General features: G+C 31.4%; 1 protein-coding gene across 3 annotated transcripts in view; it reads right to left on the reverse strand.

The window, feature by feature from the left end:
• The window catches only part of LOC127705196 (tRNA (guanine-N(7)-)-methyltransferase non-catalytic subunit wdr4-like), a 91,546-nt gene that overhangs the window by 34,722 nt on the left and 40,117 nt on the right, over positions 1-16,707 (reverse strand). For all 3 annotated transcript variants that reach the window (XM_052209513.1, XM_052209514.1, XM_052209512.1), the window contains one exon: positions 83-239. In XM_052209513.1, the coding sequence (XP_052065473.1) occupies positions 83-239 (157 nt within the window). The remainder of the gene's footprint in view (positions 1-82; positions 240-16,707) is intronic.

Below are 16,707 nucleotides of genomic sequence, written 5' to 3' on the forward strand. Positions count from 1 at the left end.
CTATACAGAATGTGTCTACTTAATATGTATAAGAACAAGATGAAATGACTGAACAGCAACTCTCTAGAATGTATCTACTTACTATATCTAACAACATGGATAGATGTCCTAACATCAGCTCTCCAGCATGTGTCTCATCATCTATACAAAATCTGTAGACATCTCCTGTCTTGTCTGCAAGTAACACATACTTTTCATCTTGTGTGAAGGTCAGTGATGTGCATCTTCTTGGAACTGGTCTAAAAATATAAAGAACACAAGGATATAATGCTTGAAATGCTATTAAAACATACTTCAAGTATAAGAAAAATGATTAACGACATATATCTCTTTTGACAATGTTCAAATTTCAAAGAAAATTTATTAGTAAACTATTGGGTTGTCCCCCGTTGCACAATTTTTACAATGCATTTTATAGGAATTACACCTCTTTGTATTATCTAAATTGCAAAACATAACCAATTTCTTCAAACTCTGGTATCCTATACCACATATAAAAGTATATATTTCATATAAAACATAGTTGTTTTTTTTTGGTTTTGTTGTGCTGTTAGATTGTTGTTTCATAGACATATTCATTGCAAAACCTTTATTTCAGATAAGCAAAATGTACATACTAACTGATTTCAAATGAAATTATAGAACTAAAAAGGTAAAACATTTGCAGTACTTTTCATGCCTAAATAACCAAAGCAAATGCTTAACTAAATTAAAATAGCTGATGATACATCAACATCTATTAGTAGTATATGCTTAGGACCGCTTCATACCCTTTTAAACACTTCACACTATAAACAATGGATCAAATTTGAGACACTATATATCAATTTGGATGTCCATAAAAAGGCAATACATATTTAACAGATAGAATGTGTTTTTTCACGGTTGTATCTATGTTTGGATGACAAACGAAGCCACAGACATATCATTCTTACTGTCACATTCACAATCTATCAAGCTAAACCAAACATACATTCAAGCTTCTAACTGAAGTTAACTTAAACGTTTGACTGATGCAGATTACGGTTCTTGTCAGCAGACAATGTAATCAGCCATTTTTTATTATTTGAGTTATACAAGAACAGTGGGTTAATACCATTAAATAATAGTATATTACTGTGTTATTTTTTCTCATGATCGTAAAATGTCAAAAGTTCAGCATTAAGAAAAGTAGGAGGTGACAGCTGTGCAAGATTTATAAAAACAATTATCCCTGAAAGTTTGGTCTCTTCATGCATTCGCATATATTCCCTTATACTTGAACAAATCATTAATTTTCAAGGGCAATATCATAGTCTTTTTCCAAATTTTGAGTAATTCATTTGATTTTTTAGTACTATCACTCTGGAGCTAATCACTGCCTACATTTACCAAATTAATTCAAACCTAATATATGTATATCTATTGTAAAAGGACCATATATTTACAAATTTTGATATATTTGAAGGACGGATTGTTTGTTTCTAAACATTCAGTTGAAAATGACTGAGAATGTATCAAAATAAAACAAAATTCAATATATTAACATGTTTTTAATAGCTGAAAAGATGTCAGTAATGAAACAGAAATGAAGAAAGTACACTAAAAGAATTTTGTTAGAGACTTAGTAATTACATTTGTGTATAAACAGCATAATAATCAGATCTGCTCATCGAAAATGTCGATCGTTTATTTACTTGCAGCTAAAATCTGATCAAACTTATCGTACATTAATTAAAGAAATAGAAGTTGGAAGATTGATACAGAACCATCAATCAACCATAGCTTTTTGTCTGATCAGCACACTCGGAGGTCAGCCATGCTATCCACTTTTTCCATTTCATCTCCCCAATACATGCCATTCAAAATGCTCGTAATTTATATAAATCAAAATCTTATTAACCACCGTGGCATACAAAGGAGTTTGAAATTTATTTGTTTTATTTTTGTGCATTTTCATTGTATATTTGACAGAAATGTCATGTAATCTTCATTCGTCATTTAATTCCAAGTGGGTGGGTGCCAATCAAATAAAAAAAACTAAAAAAACTCTAGACAACTGCATGAAAATAATGCTCCATCCTTAAGTGATACAATTTTATTATAAGTTTTTACTCCAAAGAATTTCAGATAAAAAGCCTGCTTTTCACTTACTTTAATTGATTGATTGTTTATTGTTTGCTTAACCTCCATTTTAATGTTAACATTTAGATTGAATCAAATGTAGTGGACTACTAAATAAAACATGCATAAAGTACATTTGTGCAATTATTAAGAACCCAGAAAAGTATCATCCCTCTTACCAATGAGTTTTTCTTGTGCAATTGTGCATTAAATTTTATTAAATAATTCTCTATCATCTACGCTTTCATAATTACATGTAAATTGAATAGTTTTTCTGCCATTGGTTTCTATAATTGGTATTATGTTTGAGACAACTCCTCTATAAATAATTCAAGTAAAACCCACCAGTATCATTTCAGATCTTTAATCCTTACCCGACTGTATATTTGATTCCCGAACGTTTATAATGATTATGAATTAGAAGTACAAACTAATTAATGTTTTAACAGCATGTTCCAAGACCTGTTTAAAATTATAACATTTTGTTTCAAAATATATAAAAATAAGGAGATATAGTATGACTGCCAATGAGACAATTATCCACCAAAGTTCAAATGAAGTGGATATAAGCAATTAAAGACAACCGTTTGGCCTTCAACAATTAGAAAAACCCATACCGTATGGTCAGCTATAAAAGGCCCCGAAATGAAAAATATGAAACAATTCAATTGAGAAAACAAACGGCCTAATTTATAACAAAACAATTTACGAAAAACAAATATGACAGATATCAACCACTGACAACTACCGAACAACAGGCTCCTGACTTGGGACAGGCACATAAAGAATGTGGCGGGGTTAAACATGTTTGTGAGCGCTCAACCATCCCCCTAACCTGGGACAATGGTGTAACAGTACAACATAACAACAAGCTATAATCAAAGTACTGAAGTACTGAACATCGGATGACCGGAAGTTCTGGTAGATGGTCACAAGCACTTGTCTCAGAAAAAAATCACATCTCTATACCTGAAAGTTAGGTTAAGGTACATAGATATATTTTTTTCTGTGACAAATTCGTGTGTGGATGATGAATAAATGACAGGGAATTCAACCTCACCGTAATAGTGATATAATCATTTGTTATCAGTATACTCTGGTTTGTTGTTATATATTATATTACTGTGACTTGACTGTAAGTGTTGCTCTCCACCTATTGCAACTTATTCAAAATTCTGACCAAATTGCAATTTGTTTTATAAAACAAAACTGTTCAACTGGTCAGAAATTTGAACAAACTGCTGTAGAAAACCACAGTCAAGTCGTGAAAGTGCAAGGTGATTAAATAAAGCATACTTACAATCCTATAAGACTTTAATTCCACATCAATGTTATTATGAATAAATGTGGATAGTGTCCACATGTGGACACAGATGATGCCCCTGCTTGCATATCATATAGTTATAAAGGGACATAACTGAAGAACGGTAAAAGCGACGCTACCCAAATTTGAACTTGATCTGAATTTTGTGGTAATAAGCATTGTGTTTAAGTTTCATAACATTTGGTTGAGGCAAACTTAAGTTGAGAACAGAAACTAAAAATTCAGCAATTTTTCTATTTGTAAACACGCATAACTCTAGAACAGTTGTGTATAAGTTTTATAACATTTGGTTGAGACAAACTAAAAATTCAGCAATTTTTATGTTTATTAAGGGACATAACTCAAGAATGGTAAAAGTGTCGGCACCTTATTTCGTACTTAATCTGTATTATGTAGTAATATGCATTGTGTATAAGTTTCATAACATTTGGTTGAAGCAAACTAAAGTTAGAAAAAGGAAACAAAAAATTTGTACTTGATCTTAGTTTTGTGGTAATGAATATTGTGTATAGGTTTCATAATGTTTGGTTGGGGCAAACTTAAGTTACAGAATGGAAACTAAAAATTTTGCAATCTTTCCATTTATAAAGGGGCATAACTCAATAATGGTTAAAGTGACACTACCTAAATTCAACTAGATCTGTGTTTTATCAGTGGAGGTCAAAATTAAACATTGCATTGTATAAAGCATTGATTGTAGTTGATTCAACTATAATCATGGACAAAGGAAGATAACTCCAATTCTAAAAATAACTTGATATTAAGAAGAAAATAAAAATTTTGCAATTTTTCATTTATAAAGGGACATAACTCTAGAATGATTAAAGTGACGCCACCAAAATTCAAACTTGATCTGTGTTTTGTGGTATTAAGCATTGTGTATAAGTTTCATAACATTTGGTTGAGGCAAACTTAAGTTAGAGAACGGAAACTAAAACTTCAGCAATTTTTCCTTTTATAAAGGGGCATAACTCTAGAACGGTTAATATGACGCCACCAAAATTCAAACTTGATCTGTGTTTTCTGTTAATAAGCATTGTGTATAAGTTTCATAACATTTGGTTGAGGCAAACTTAAGTTAGAGAACGGAAACCAATTTCGGGACGTACATACATACAGACGGACAAGGGTAAAACTTAATGCCCCCACCGCTACGGCGGGGGCATAAAAATCAGTCTAACAGTTTGTATAGAAATTTTATTGTTTGTAATGCTAAAGGTGATATATAGTAATTTTGAATTGCTATAAAAATGTCCAAACTAAGCTTTCATACAATTTTTCTTTCGAAAAGTCTTCTATATTCATTAGAATCAGACATCATTTGAATTAAAACATTTTATATTCAATAAAATATGTGTGAAATTACAATACGTTTTCAGGAAGTTTCCATGGGAGATAATCAATTTTTCTTTGAAAAGTCTTCTATATTCAAAAGAAAAATGTTTTAGGTTATCTCCCATGAAAACTTATTAACAACATATTGTAATTTCACATATGTTTTACTGAATATAAGATGTTTTAATTCAAATGATGTCTGATTCTTATGAATATAGAAGACTTTTTGAAAGAAAAATTGTATGAAAGCTTAGTTTGGACATTTTTATAGCAATTCAAAATTTCTATCTATCACCTTTAGCATGACAATACCAATAAAATTTCTATACAAACTGTTAAATTAATTTTTCATAAAAACTTTGAAGTGGAATAAAATTCTTATAGGATTGTAAGTATGATTTATTTTATCACCTTGCACTTTCACGACTTGACTGGTTTTCTTCAGCAGTTTGTTCAAATTTCTGACCAGTTGAACAGTTTGGTTTTATAAAACAAATTGCAATTTGGTCAGAATTTTGAATAAGTTGCAATAGGTGGAGAGCAACACTTACAGTCAAGTCACAGTAATATTTGCATAACAGTTATATATAATTTTCAACCATTTGTATATCATTCTATTCTACTATTCTAATGATAGTGTAGTGCAAGTGCATGGTGGACACTCTTCAGTAATAATTCGTTTTTTCTAATTGATTGGATTTGAGTAGGCATTTATATTTTCCCACATTTGTTGCAAAACGTTCTTGAGATATTCTTCCGCATGCGTTAACACAAACTTTCAGTATTCTTGATTTGTTATTGATATGATATTTTCATATCATTTATCTATGTTCTTAAAAATTATTTTCATGAATATTTATTGATGAAATTAATATATAACAAGCGATAAGGAATGTTATTTTTCACTCAATAATATCCGCATAATTATATGAAATACGTTCGGTTATCAGTCAAAAACGCATGTCACATGGGTAGAAATGTCTGTGGCAATATAACACCGGTATGCCCTCACGGTCATCTGCAGTAACAATCAGTTTATAGTTAATTACCATTTATTGTAGCCAAACTTGCCTGCTCTCCAATCCTCCCATTGAAAAACTTAATTCCTTCTAGTTATATTTTAGAAACTGCTTATCATTTCATCATTTTCAGATGTTCAGGTTCAGATTACTCGAGTGTCATAGTTTAACCATTCACTCAGTAAAAAATGAATACAACACATTATGAATTTCATGCATCCGAAGCACTTTTCTGGGTTTACCTTCATCAGGAACGCTCAAAGCCGAATATTTGAAAGCCAAGGATGTATAAGAAACCAAAACAGTTGAAGAGCTATATGAGCAAAAAGGAATCAAAAAATAGCCAAAGCAATTTAAGGTCAACTTTGTCTCAAGGAGTTATCAACAAATTGGTATAAATTTCATTAGGTTCTGATTATTTTCTTTTTTTGTTATGAATTCAAGTAAAATAATCATGCAGGAACTTCATTTCATTTGTCTTTATGAGTATGGACTACATTGAGGAGATTTTAGCTGTTCTGGTGTGATTTCTACATGTGTATTATGAACACATTTTGTCATCACTCATGGCTTTTTATAGCTTAATATGCTCATTATTGAAGGCCATATGGTGACCTGTAGTTGTTCACATCATTTTTCCAGATTGTTGTATCATTGGCAATAAAAGCACATCTCTTTATTTTATAAATTTTCTTTTTTTAAAAATGTATTTGTGGATATTTATTCCCATTCATAATCATATTATGCTACAGGTAAGTATCATGATAAGTTAGCAAAATTTGTTACTGACAGAAAATATGTGCTTTTACAATATCATAACATGAATGGCTTAATTTCAAACCTTACTGTTGTTAGCTAAATATACAGAGAACAACTGTATAACCTCCTACATATTTAATGAGACATTTCTTTGTATATTTTGCACTGTCAAGAATGGCTACAATTTTCTTGTGGTTTTATAATCAAGATGTATAAAACAAAACCACCAGAAAAAATTGTAAATTCAAGGCACTTCATCTTGACTGTTTCAAATATTTCATGTTAAGATGGACATGAAACCTTATAGCCTAATTGTTAAACTAGCATGGTCGTGTAGAGAAAAAAATAGTTGCCATTAATAATGTGGTAAGCTGGCTCATAATGTGTCTATATAAGGATGATTAGATTGTGCTTAAGCCATTGTAAGACTGATTTAACTAGGCTTCACATTCCTGTAGCGATTCACAAACAGAGCTCTACAGAACTTCAAAGATTTATTACTGAGGCCCATTTAAGGAGATCTTTAAATTTGTTTGTCTCATTTTTTTTATCTTTAAGATCAATTTTCATCTTGCTTAATTTTTCTCAGACTTTATGAAATGCCAAGGAAAAAACTGGAAATGAACATAGCATCAATAATTTAGCAAACAGCCAATTATTGTAATTTAATACCCCACAAATCCTCGTCATTGTCGTAGCAGCTTAGTGCATTAAGACACAAGCGCAAACACTAAGAGTTAATTTGTTTCTTTCAGGCTAACCTTTGGTATTTGATGAAAGACAATAATGTTTCTGGCACTCAACTGCCATACACAAAGTTAACCGCTTAACTTCATACCTGAGATAACAACTTAATTTTTACCTTAACGAGGTATAGATGCAATAATTGCAGTAATCGTCCTCCAGCAGGAAGAAATGATTCATTTGAGAATTTAAACCATTAAAGTACATCATTTAGGAAAGATGACAAAAACATTTCCAACAAAAAAGGCCAGTTGTTAATGGTAACATAATGTCTACCAGAAATGGGATGAATTATTCACATTTTAATGTGCAAATGGAACATAATTGATGCTACAAATAGACTACAGATATTATAATTTTATCAATAGATAAAACTGTGTACCTGTATAAAGGTTAATGTGGTTTACTTTGATTTTCGCTGTTCATTTTATCCTGTAATCAAAGATGTTTGGTTTATTTTAATTGAAGGGCTTTTACTAGAATGAATGTAACAAAGTTTGAACAGAGGGATGATTATATTAATTTTCTATTATTACATGTAATATTTTAGTAAATTAATAATGTTTTTCTATGATTATGTCCACATTATGAATGGCTATCATATTTCCATGCTTCAAGGTCCAAAATTGATATAGATGGTTGGGGTTTGTCTATTTGATGTGTTGAATGGATGGATGAGGCAAATTGTGGACTGATAATCAACAGGTAAAATAAATGGATGAATGGATGAGAGTAGGAATAAATGGATAAGTAGACAAATGTAAGATTTAAAGGAAGAAAGAAAGGAAGAATAGATTGATGGCCAATGCAATGAAAATATGGATATGATTGAATGACAAGTAATGAGCCTTGCCTATAATGGATGGATGACAAAAATAATAAATGGATAGATGGGATAGATGGGTGGATTGGTGGATGGATGAATGATAAATGTAATGAATGGACAATGGAAGAATGGATGAATAGTATGCAGGATGAAATAAGTAATGGATATTGATTGATGGACAGACAGATGGATGGAAAAATTGGATTGATGAATACAGGAATGGATAAGCTGGACGGATAGACAGACAACATTCAAAATAAAAGAAAGGATAGATAGATGGCTTCTCAAACATATTCTATTAGTGGGCTTCTCAAACATATTCTATTAGAGGACTTCTCAAACATATTCTATTAGAGGGCTTCTCAAACATATTCTATTAGAGGACTTCTCAAACATATTCTATTAGAGGGATTCTCAAACATATTCTATTAGAGGGATTCTCAAACATATTCTATTAGAGGGATTCTCAAACATATTCTATTAGAGGGATTCTCAAACATATTCTATTAGAGGGATTCTCAAACATATTTTATTAGAGGGATTCTCAAACATATTCTATTAGAGGGATTCTCAAACATATCTTCTCAAACATATTCTATTAGAGGGATTCTCAAACATATTCTATTAGAGGGCTTCTCAAACATATCCTATTAGAGAGATTCTCAAACATATTCTATTAGAGGGCTTCTCAAACATATTCTATTAGAGGGCTTCTCAAACATATTCTATTAGAGGGCTTCTCAAACATATTCTATTAGAGGGCTTCTCAAACATATTCTATTAGAGGGCTTCTCAAACATATTCTATTAGAGGGCTTCTCAAACATATTCTATAAGAGGGCTTCAAAAACATACTCCATTAGAGGGCTTCTCAAACATATTCTATTAGAGGGATTCTCAAACATATTTTATTAGAGGGCTTATCCTACTAGAGGGCTTCTCAAACATATTCTATTAGAGGGCTTCTCAAACATATTCTATTAGAGGGCTTCTCAAACATATTCTTTAAGAGGGCTTCAAAAACATACTCCATTAGAGGGCTTCTCAAACATATTCTATTAGAGGGATTCTCAAACATATTCTATTAGGGATTCTCAAACATATTCTATTAGAGGGATTCTCAAACACATTTTATTAGAGGGCTTATCCTATTAGAGGGCTTCTCAAACATATTCTATTAGAGGGATTCTCAAACATATTCTATTAGAGGGATTCTCAAACATATTCTATTAGAGGACTTCTCAAACATATTCTATTAGAGGGATTCTCAAACATATTCTATTAGAGGGATTCTCAAACATACTCTATTAGAGGGATTCTCAAACATATCTACTCAAACATATTCTATTAGAGGGCTTCTCAAACATATTCTATTAGAGGGCTTCTCAAACATATTCTATTAGAGGGCTTCTCAAACATATTCTATTAGAGTGATTCTCAAACATATTCTATTAGAGGGCTTCTCAAACATATTCTATTAGAGGGCTTCTCAAACATATTCTACTAGAGGGATTCTCAAACATATTCTATTATAGGGCCTGTCCTATTAGAGGGCTTCTAAAACATATTCTATTAGAGGGCTTCTCAAACATATTCTATTAGAGGGCTTCTCAAACATATTCTATTAAAGATTCTCAAACATATTCTATTAGAGGGATTCTCAAACATATTCTATTAGTGGGCTTCTCAAACATATTCCATTAGAGGGCTTCTCAAACATATTCTTTTAGAGGGCTTCTCAAACATATTCTATTAGGGATTCTCAAACATATTCTATTAGAGGGATTCTCAAACATATTCTATTAGTGGGCTTCTCAAACATATTCTAGTAGAGTGCTTCTCAAACATATTTTATTAGAGAGCTTCTCAAACATATTCCATTAGAGGGCTTCTCAAACATATTCTATTAGGGATTCTCAAACATATTCTATTAGAGGGATTTTCAAACATATTCTATTAGAGGGATTCTCAAACATATTAGATTAGAGGGCTTCTCAAACATATTCTATTAGGGATTCTCAAACATATTCTATTAGAGGGATTCTCAAACATATTCTATTAGAGGGATTCTCAAACATATTAGATTAGAGGGATTCTCAAACATATTCTATTAGTGGGCTTCTCAAACATATTCTATTAGAGTGCTTCTCAAACATATTCTATTAGAGGGATTCTCAAACATATTCCATTAGAGGGATTCTCAAACATATTCTATTAGAGGGCTTCTCAAACATATTCTATTAGGGATTCTCAAACATATTCTATTAGAGGGATTCTCAAACATATTCTATTAGAGGGATTCTCAAACATATTAGATTAGAGGGCTTCTGAAACACATTCTATTAGAGGGCTTCTCAAACATATTCTATTAGAGGGCTTCTCAAACATATTCCATTAGATGGTTACTCACACATATTCTATTGAGAGGAATAACCTGTAAAGTTTCTCTCATGTGGGAAAGTTTTGTTCTAAACAAAGTGAGATTCATTCTTCCTTGAAATTTGCAGGACAATAAAATTAATTAAGTTATTTATGTTCAATAAATGTATCTTTTTAATACAGGTAATTTACATAAATAAGAAATTACTATTTGGATCACAAAAGAGATGAAATAATTCAATTTTTCCCATCCATTGATATTGACATGCAAAAATATTCTAGATTTTATAATAAATTCATTTAAGAATTCAACACTATCGAAAATTCTACAGTTCAGAATTCAAAACAAAACAACCTGGAACCCTTTTACCACTAAACCATAACCCACAAATTATAATGATCAAAAATACAATTATTCATAAAATACGTTATTATATAACTTAAATTACAGACCAAGACCCAATAAAACCTTGCTTCATCATCTTATTCAATAATTGTAGTAATATCATAATGTTACGAAATCTTTTCAATTTGATCAAAGCTCAGCTTGGTTGGTTTTGTAGGTTTGAATACAAGTAGTTAACAGCTTACAAGAGCTTAAAACCATATGTTGGTAGATTCAACAAATCCCTCAGCTTCAGAATCTAACCAATTAAATACCATTGTTTGACAATGAGTCCTCACAATAGAAAAATTTTCTTTATAAAATGGGCTCTTTAACACTCGTTACAGAACAAACATAGAACAATTACACTCCAACATCATCGATATATTGATCTCTCTATAAGTAAATATGGAGCGATTTCATTTAATACCAATTGTTCTATTATAAAAACATAACTGTGGTGAAATAATTATTGATTTTTGCCAATTATAAGGTAAACAATGGCTTTAGACCTCAAAAACCAAAAATTTTAGACTGAAACTTCAGAAACATTTTACGATGTGGTAAATCATCAGCGGTCATTGTTTGCCGTAACAAAACCCTAACTACTGTTAAACGCTTAATACCATTCTTCTTTTGATAACGCTAAAACATGTTATACCACTTAAAGAGATGTACATGTCCGAGCTGAAAGTTTTCTACAAAATACAGGAAATCAGTGCTTTTGAAAACCATGGAGCTTGCCAATGTTTATTTCGTTCACCTTGGAAACATATTATCTCTCCAAACCTAAATGAAAACACCATTATTAATTTGTGTTTGCTAAATACATTTGATAAAGTAATAGCTAACAGTACCAAAATTAAATTTGTCATTTAAAATCATTTTCTACAAGATAAAATGGTTATGTCAGACATGAAGAAAATTACAACATTTACAATTATCAAATGATGCGGAGAATTTTCTCATAGAAGATATCGAGACTCATAGAATGGTAATGATGCTTACTGACACAATTTCTAAGGAAAAAATATTAAATGTTTTCTGACTTCTCCCTATTTTGAGTCACGAAACAGTTCAACGATTTGCTCTAATTATGTGTTTGCAAAACTCTATGAGGAAAACTTGCTATAAAATTTTTTAATAGTATCACATGCTAACAAAAAAGGAAATGGTTATTTGTATCTGTACACATATCATCTGATCTTAATCTACTATATGCACAGCTCACAAAATCCATGTTTTGATATATGAAACCCCAAAGCATTTAAATTAAAAATCAAATAGGAAGTACAAAAAGCCAATGTATACAGTAAGATATGTGAAGCTTTTGCAAAATTCATGTTACTCAATAACGGTTTAGCAAAACACAATGTAGACCAAAAAGGTCAAAACCATATTTTGAAACAAATACCAATGTCCATTTTTGTTACAGGGTTCCCCAAAATCATTCTAATGAAATTTTAAATAAATATTCCACCATACAAAAAATCTATCAATTGGTTACAAATTATCTATGGAGGATGAGTAAAAACTAGTGTGGTCCAGATATCATTTGGACAGACTGACAGACATACCCAAACACTTTCTACCCTGCTACACAATATTAGCCGTAGTGTAAAAAGCTTAATTAAGGTTATGAGTACTTCTAAGAATTTTGCAGAATCCCATCTAAGAGCTACAACATTTTTATATGAATGTCTATCACTGAAACAATTTATGTAAACACATTTTTGAATAATTTGACAGAGGAGTAGTAATTTTACTCTACACATATGACAAATGAGGGACTCATGTCACTTTATTTCTAGCACTGTATGAACTGGTCAGTTCTAAATATAAAAGAAGGTTTAACAAGATTTCTAACCTCATTGGTCATCTGTAAGTAAACTGATAGATGACAACCCTTACGTAAACTCTCCAAACTGCCCACCACTAAAATAAGGCTAAAGTTACAAGGTTTATTAACAACACAGTCCAAGACTGACAGGATATTAAATTTACAAGATGGATATAAGCAAATCGTCATGTTTGATGAGAAATATTGGTAATTAGGAAGCCTGCAATTTGAAATCCACGAGAGACCTACGACTGACATTGTCTTTCCATGACAGAATTGGTTTGGCATCCTGCCAACTCAGCTTATTGCACATCTTGAGTGACCAGAAACTTAATTAAACAGTACTGGGTAACATCATTTACTTCCAGTCTTTGAATAACTTGACCATTCAGAACACCTTGTCCATGGTTATATATAACATGACCTAAATAACAATATGTTCTGCCTGTATTCAGTCGTATTAGACAATCATAAGAAATTTCAAATAAATTTCTAAATCTAAAGGAGTAGTTAATTGGTACTACTGAAGCATTTTCTACCTCTTAACTATTTATTTGTCTATCTGAATTCCTACTTATGGGCAAATGTCCATTGTCAAAAGTCTAACAGTCAGCTCTAAATATTGGTATTTACTTATCATTGGGTTGATTGATGGTTATGTAAGTATCTTTAAATCAAAGAGAGGATAAAACAGTGTTGATGTGATATGAGTTCTCCAGTGTACAATACAAGATCAACATTATTATTGAACCTAATTTTAACATGTTAGCTTAAAATAATGGTTAATTATACGAAGACATGTAAACAGAATATATTATTCAGATTCTGACTGGCCCGGTCTTATTACTTAGACAATAATAGTTAAAGTCTCTGGTCTGATCCAGCCAAGGATTTAATTCTCACCCACTCCTGGAGGGGAGCCTCCTTTTATACCAGTGAGATAGTTCTGTATTGTTTGGTTAGGGAGCTACCATTTGATTTTTAGGGGGGGGGGGGGGCTAGGATGAAATTTGAAAAAAATGGGCAGGACAGGAGTTTTGAGTAAAAAACAAGCGTTCTGTGAGTATTGCATGGCAATACATAGTCCCCTACTGGTTAAAAATTCACTGTAATGGAACGAAATTCTAACTTGATCTATAACTTGTCATGGTGTAAACTTACATAAAAATATCAAGTCAAAATCTTCAAGCATGACGAAAAAAACTGTTGAAAACTGATTATTTAAGTGAATTTTCTATGTCCAAAGACCATAACTCTGCACAAAATCATCAGACCGGAACAAAATTCCAACTTGATCTGTAACTTGTCATGATAAAACTATATACTAATTATCAAATCAATATCTCCAAGAATGACAAACAAACCTACCACTAAATTCTTCAAACAATTTACCAAAGAAAAGGAAAAAAATCCAAAATGTCATTTTGCCTTTTAAAAAATTCGTAAGTGTTCCGCGGAACCCAGTGTCTCGCCTATTTTTGCTGTTAATCGCAGGCTCAACAAAAATGAGGAAAAAAATTGATAAAAATATTCCTCTCTATACTATCTTTTGATTGTAAGTAGCTTCTGTCCAAGTTTGGTAAAAATCCAGAATAGTTTATGAATCTAATATATGTTTTAAAAACTTAAACTGCAGACTGTATGTAATGTTAACTAGAAGAAAAAATAAGTCCATTTATAAGTAAAATAAGGAAAAAATGGAACAAAATTTTAACAAAATTTCCTTCTAGATACTAGCTTTTAATCATAAACAAGCTTCTGTCCAAGTTTGGTACAAATCCAAGATAGTTTAAGAAAGTTGTTAGAATTTTAAAAACTTTAACCACAGAGTGAATGTAATGTTAACTGGCAGAAAAAGTAAGTCCATTTATAAGTAAAATACGGAAAAAATGGAATTTTTTTTTAACGAAATTTACTTTTGGATATTATCTTATGATCATAAACAAGCTTCTGTCCAAGTTTGGTAGAAATCCAGGATAGTTTAAGAAAGTTATTAAAATTTCTAAAACTTTAACCATAGAGTGAATATTTGTGGCCGCCGCCGCCGACGCCAACGGAATGTAGGATCGCTATGTCTCGCTTTTTCGACAAAAGTCTAAGGCTCAACAAAAATTAGTTATTTCCCTTTGAACAGAAAACTACTATTTAATAAGTATTTCATCAAAAATTTAATTCTAGGGAAAGGGCTTTTACTGAACAAAGAGAAAAGCTAAAATCGTGAAAATTGAACTTGACCTGTAACTAATGTCATGATAAAACAATAAACCAAATATCAAATCAATATCTTCAAGCATGAAGAAAAAAGTCTGGAAAACTGATTTGCCGGACTGACAGATGGACAGACAGACGGACAGACGGACAGAGTGCAAACCTATAGTCCCCTTGGACTTCATCGGTAGGGGACTAAAAAGGCAGGATGACAATTTATGTAAAAAAGAGTCATGATAAACTAAAAAAAAAGGCAGGACCGAATAGAGTGAAAAATAAAAAGGCAGGACAGAGATTACAAGTAAAAAAAAATGCAGGACAAAATTTTTCATCCTAGCCCCCCCCCCATAAAAATCAAATGGCAGCTCCCTTTTTTAGAAACATCGATATTTAATCTCCATATATATTTCTATCTATGTTCTCCTGTATTTTGATTCTTAATATATTTTGCCTGACACACATAGACTCAATGCTCCAGTGAGTCAATATTAGTCACCTGGTGTCTATGCTCAATCTCAAAATGGCTACTCTACAACCAAATCAACCTCTTTAGCCTACTTTTATGTGTTAGCAATTAGTATTCAACAGAATTTTCCATAATTGTTTTTATTTTTTGCATATTAAAACCAGCTCCTTCAATCAACAACAAAAAACCCATCTAGAACAGAGAACACATGTATATTTTAGACAAACAATCAGAAACAATATAATACGACTTGTAAAGGCACAAAATTTTGGGTTGGGTTAAACTACTTATCAGTTATTGTAATTTACAGTGGATTCATTATTATTCTTATGATACTAATTCTCTTGATGGGTAAAGCTTAACCAAAAATCTAAATGTTCAATGAAGTACACATTTTCTATAGGCTTAGATATAAGAAGATGTGGTATGAGTGCCAATGAGACAACTCTCCATCCAAGTCAAAATCTATAAATGTAAACCATTATAGGTCAAAGTACGGTCTTCAACACAGAACCTTGGCTCACACCGAACAGCAAGCTTGATAAAGGGCCCCAAAAATTACTAGTGTAAAACCATTCAAACGGGAAAACCAAAGGCCTAATCTATATAAAAAACATGACTTGTATGCAAAATTTGGCATAACCACAGAATTTAATATCTACAAAAGTTCAAGTTTTCCTAAATCCACGAAAATAAATGAATCCACAATAATTTGTAGCAAAAATGTATGTTGTTGACTTGACTTAACAGAGTAATCCCCATCTCCAATGTAAGGTATTCTACTGGTAAATATAGATACATAAACCTAAGATATTAGCACAACTTAAAATCAATTATTAATAAACTATGTTCCTCATGGAGTATTTAATATGTATTACATCACCAATAAGTAACTCTATAAATCTATTATCATAACAAAATTGGGACTGACATATTTTATTTTTATCTCTCTGTTCTTCATACACTGGGCAAATGGTATAACATATGACAACTGAAATTTTGAGAAAAAGAAAATTTTGAGAAATAAACACTTTCTATACCATATTTGTTTTGCATTTTTTTGAAAGCCATACGAGTGTCCTTTAAAATTAGTGGATAGTTGCCACATTGGCAATCACAGCATATCTTGGGGTTTTATTTTCCAGAGGTGACTGGTAAAAATAGGCTGATGATAATAAAGGGAGTTTTCCCAACACACTTTAAAAAAGGGATGGTTTCAATTTTCGGTCCAAAGATAGTAAAATTTCAACCAATGGGACAAAAAGGGAGAGATTTTACAAACAACAAGGAATTTATTGAATTTGGAATAATTTTGAATGC

Source organism: Mytilus californianus, unplaced genomic scaffold (genome assembly GCF_021869535.1).
Source record: "Mytilus californianus isolate M0D057914Y unplaced genomic scaffold, xbMytCali1.0.p SCAF_6, whole genome shotgun sequence".
In the NCBI taxonomy this organism is placed as follows: Eukaryota; Metazoa; Mollusca; class Bivalvia; order Mytilida; family Mytilidae; genus Mytilus; species Mytilus californianus.